The sequence below is a fragment of the Sciurus carolinensis genome, chromosome 7 (genome assembly GCF_902686445.1).
Source record: "Sciurus carolinensis chromosome 7, mSciCar1.2, whole genome shotgun sequence".
In the NCBI taxonomy this organism is placed as follows: domain Eukaryota; kingdom Metazoa; phylum Chordata; class Mammalia; order Rodentia; family Sciuridae; genus Sciurus; species Sciurus carolinensis.
Window position 1 is genome coordinate 26156609 of NC_062219.1, and position 3495 is coordinate 26160103.

General features: G+C 40.8%; 1 protein-coding gene across 1 annotated transcript; it reads right to left on the minus strand.

Annotated features, from left to right (window-relative positions):
• Positions 1–2432: 2432 nt before the first annotated feature.
• LOC124988861 (nucleoside diphosphate kinase B) lies at positions 2433–3026 on the minus strand. Its single transcript, XM_047558661.1, has one exon. It carries the CDS (start codon positions 2992–2994, stop codon positions 2536–2538), a length of 459 nt encoding a protein of 152 aa, XP_047414617.1. The 5' UTR covers positions 2995–3026; the 3' UTR covers positions 2433–2535.
• Positions 3027–3495: the final 469 nt, after the last annotated feature.

Below are 3495 nucleotides of genomic sequence, written 5' to 3' on the forward strand. Positions count from 1 at the left end.
TAAGGATGGAAGTGAGACTGCAGGAGATAAAGGGCTAATGCCAGAAAATCTAAACAATTTTTTGAATTAGGCTGTGAAAAGGAGCGAAAGTCTAGTAACTAAAGGTAAATGTAAATCCGAAAAGATAATTTTTAAGTTTTAAAATTAAGAGTATAAAGGAAAACCAACCTGCAGTTGTAATACGTGGAGATCGAATCATGTAGTAGTGAGAGCTATGGGTTTTGAAAAGATACATGTGCACATACATAATTTTTAAATAATCTTTAAAACAAAGATCAAAGTTCCCTTGTTTAATTTCCAATGCATTAACCAAAAGAAAAATAAAATAGAGAAGGAACTACATGATCATTTAAAGTTGAAATTCCCCTAATGGTCAATTTGCCCTTGTAGGCAACAGTAGAAGACTTGGTGAAGCTCAGGACTGTTTCAGTTAAACCAGAGAGCACACAATTTGCATCACTGAAAAGGTCCTGGATTCATAATGTACAATCATAAACAGGGATATCATCTTTGTTAGATTCCAGATAAAGCAGCACTTTCAAATGGAAATTTTATGTACTGTAATGTTATTTTAATAACAAAAATGATGAAGCTAAGAATACATATCACTGTCTGAAGAGAAAGCAGTGGTTGTGATCTGGGCACTAGAGTAGCAGGTGGGTGACAGCTGGCTAGAAAGATTAGTTTGCATGAGTAGGAAGTATTTGACTTTCTCTGGTGCTTCAGCTTTAAGGTCAGGTTAAGGCCGCTCTTCAGTGTTAGTTCCTCTCTTCAGTGTTAGCTGTCCACTGTTGATTGCAAAGTGTTTGAGTTAGCCAGTTGAGGGCCAGTGGAGGGAACTGGGGAAGAATCAGGACGGAGAGAGAATCTCTGATATAGCAAAAGAAAATAGATAAAAGGTATTCTCATTAAAAAGGTGTCAAAAGACAAAATTTCAACAAAGTTAAATGACCTAATTGACTTTCTTTTTTTTTTTTTTGCGATACTGGGGATCGAACTCAGGGCCTGGTACTTGTGAGGCAAGAACTCCACCAGCTGAGCTATCTCCCCAGCCCCCCTAACTGACTTTCATTTGCAATTCATGAATCAGGCAGCATCTTAAGTAAAAATAGGGAGGTGCTGGGTAGGGCAGAACAGCCAGTTTTTATAAGATCACTAGAGCAGGAACAAGGAAACAGCATCACAAGAGAAACCTCATTGTTGCAGGTTTCTGTCAGACACTGTGATACAGTACACGTTGCAATAAGATGAGGCACGCTATTCTTTTTTGGTTTTCTAGTACACATCAAAGTTGTGTTTATGCTATAGTGTAGCCCATAAAGTAGGCAATAGCATTATGTCTAAAAAATAACAAAGCATGTGCCTCAATTGAAAAATGCCAAATGTGACAGAGTCACCAAGTAAGCGTGTGCTGCTAGGGAAGAACTACCATAGCCCTTCAATTTGAAAGGAGAAAAAAAAAAAGCAATATCTTGCAACACGCAATTAACTAAGTCCAATAAAACAAGGTATGACTACAAAAAGTAGATTGGTCGACTAGTTTATGTCTGGTTACTTTCCATCTAAATGTTAAAGCAGAGGGGACTTTTTTTTATCATACTGGTTGAAACTGGCCTATTTGGGGATTTGTCTGTCATCCCCTTCCTGATTTCTCAGGAGATCGGGGAAACAATTCAACTTCAGTTTGGTGACATGGAGCTTTAGTATGAGTGATTTCATTTTGGTTTGATCTGTTCTGTTGGGACCTAGTGCAGGTGCTCAGTCCAAAACAACATTTATGGCCTTCCTAAATTTCACTTAACAGAAGAAAACAGACAACTCTTGAAAGATGAGACAGAATGAAATTCCAGATTCTATGAAGTTTGGTAATTTGGTGGAAAGTTGTTGAAGGATTTTTCTTTTATTGATTTTCATTTCAATGTGAAATAAAAGGCATTAGGTTTAAAGAGAACAGAAAGGAGTTAAGAACAATACCACCACCACCTACCTTGAAGAATGAGGGAAACTGATTAAAAGAGTATCATGAGATTGCAGAATGGTTGTGACTGGACAGAGACCAGAAAGGTAAACCAGGCCCATATGCTTGATGTAAGGTCTTCTCCAGCCGCTCTCCAGCTGGAGGCATAGGGAGCTGTGCAGGCATAGGGAGGATGGGTTAGGGTTAGGGTTTTGCCATTCATGTTACAAGGAGAGTATTGGTCTGTCAGGAATTGAAGCACTGGGCCATGAGGTGTAGGCCAAGTTGGAGTACAGTCACTTACTAAATCTTTTTTAACAGGAAAATGAAATAAAATTAGAAACTAGAAACCTAATAGAAACTTCCTGCCAAACCTAATCACTAAGTATTATTGACTTTACATTTTCAAATATCTCTCTACTCTTTCTTTTTTTTTTTTTTTTCCCACTTCCAAAGGCTTTATTGGTAAATATGCTTTAGAAAAGAATTATCTACCCTATCTTCCAAGTCAGTGGAATGAACAGCTGTGATCAAGGACTCCTCTGGTTGTGCTGACGGGGACCCTGCTTTGACCATCTCTATTCATAGACCCAGTCATGAGCACAAGACTTGTAGTCAACCAATTCTTCAGGCTTAAACCATAGGCTGATCTCTTTTTCAGCGCTTTGTATGGAGTCACTGCCATGAATGATGTTCCTGCCAACTTGAATGCAGAAGTCCCCTCGAATGGTACCTGGTTTAGAATCTGCTGGATTCGTCTCCCCAAGCATCACTCGGCCTGTCTTCACCACATTCAGCCCCTCCCAGACCATAGCCACCACTGGCCCTGAGTTCATGTACTTCACCAGCCCTGGGAAGAAGGGTCGATCTTTCAGGTCAATGTAGTGCTGCTTCAGATGGTCCTCAGAGGCCCGAAGGAACTTCATGGCCACCAGCCGGAACCCCTTCTGCTCGAAGCGCTTGATGATCTCGCCCACCAGGCCGCGCTGCACGCCGTCCGGCTTGATGGCGATGAAGGTGCGTTCGAGGTTGGCCATGGTCCCGGGAGCTGCTGGACAGGCGGTGGATGTGCTGCCTCTCTCTACTCTTTCTACATCTTCTCCACTTCCTCTCTTACCACTCGTCACCTGCATCCCTTAACTCCTAACTCACCTTTCCACATCCTCCAGTGATTGCAACATCCTGAGATTTCTTATTAAATATCTAAACTTCTCTTGCATTTGCCTGCTCAAAATCCTTCCAAGGTGTGTTGATTAGGATGCTAGCTTAAACACTGAGGCCCTTCAACCATGTTGCATGTGATATGATTTTTTATTTCTCTCACTATACAGGACCTCTTGTCTAACATGCTCCTATTTGTAAATGGCCCTCTTAAAATGTATTTCCCATGTTCTAGACACTAAGACAGTATTAAAGAACCTTATTAGAAGAAATACTGAGGGGCGGGGGTAGTAGCTCAGTGGCAGTGTTCTTGCCTACCACATGTGAGGTGCTGGGTTCGATCCTCAGCACCACATTAAAAATAAATGAATAAAATA

What these genes read in the sequence shown, in the direction of transcription:
- LOC124988861 (XM_047558661.1), bottom strand. Translation starts at nt 2,994, where the DNA reads ATGGCCAACCTCGAACGCACCTTCATCGCCATCAAGCCGGACGGCGTG.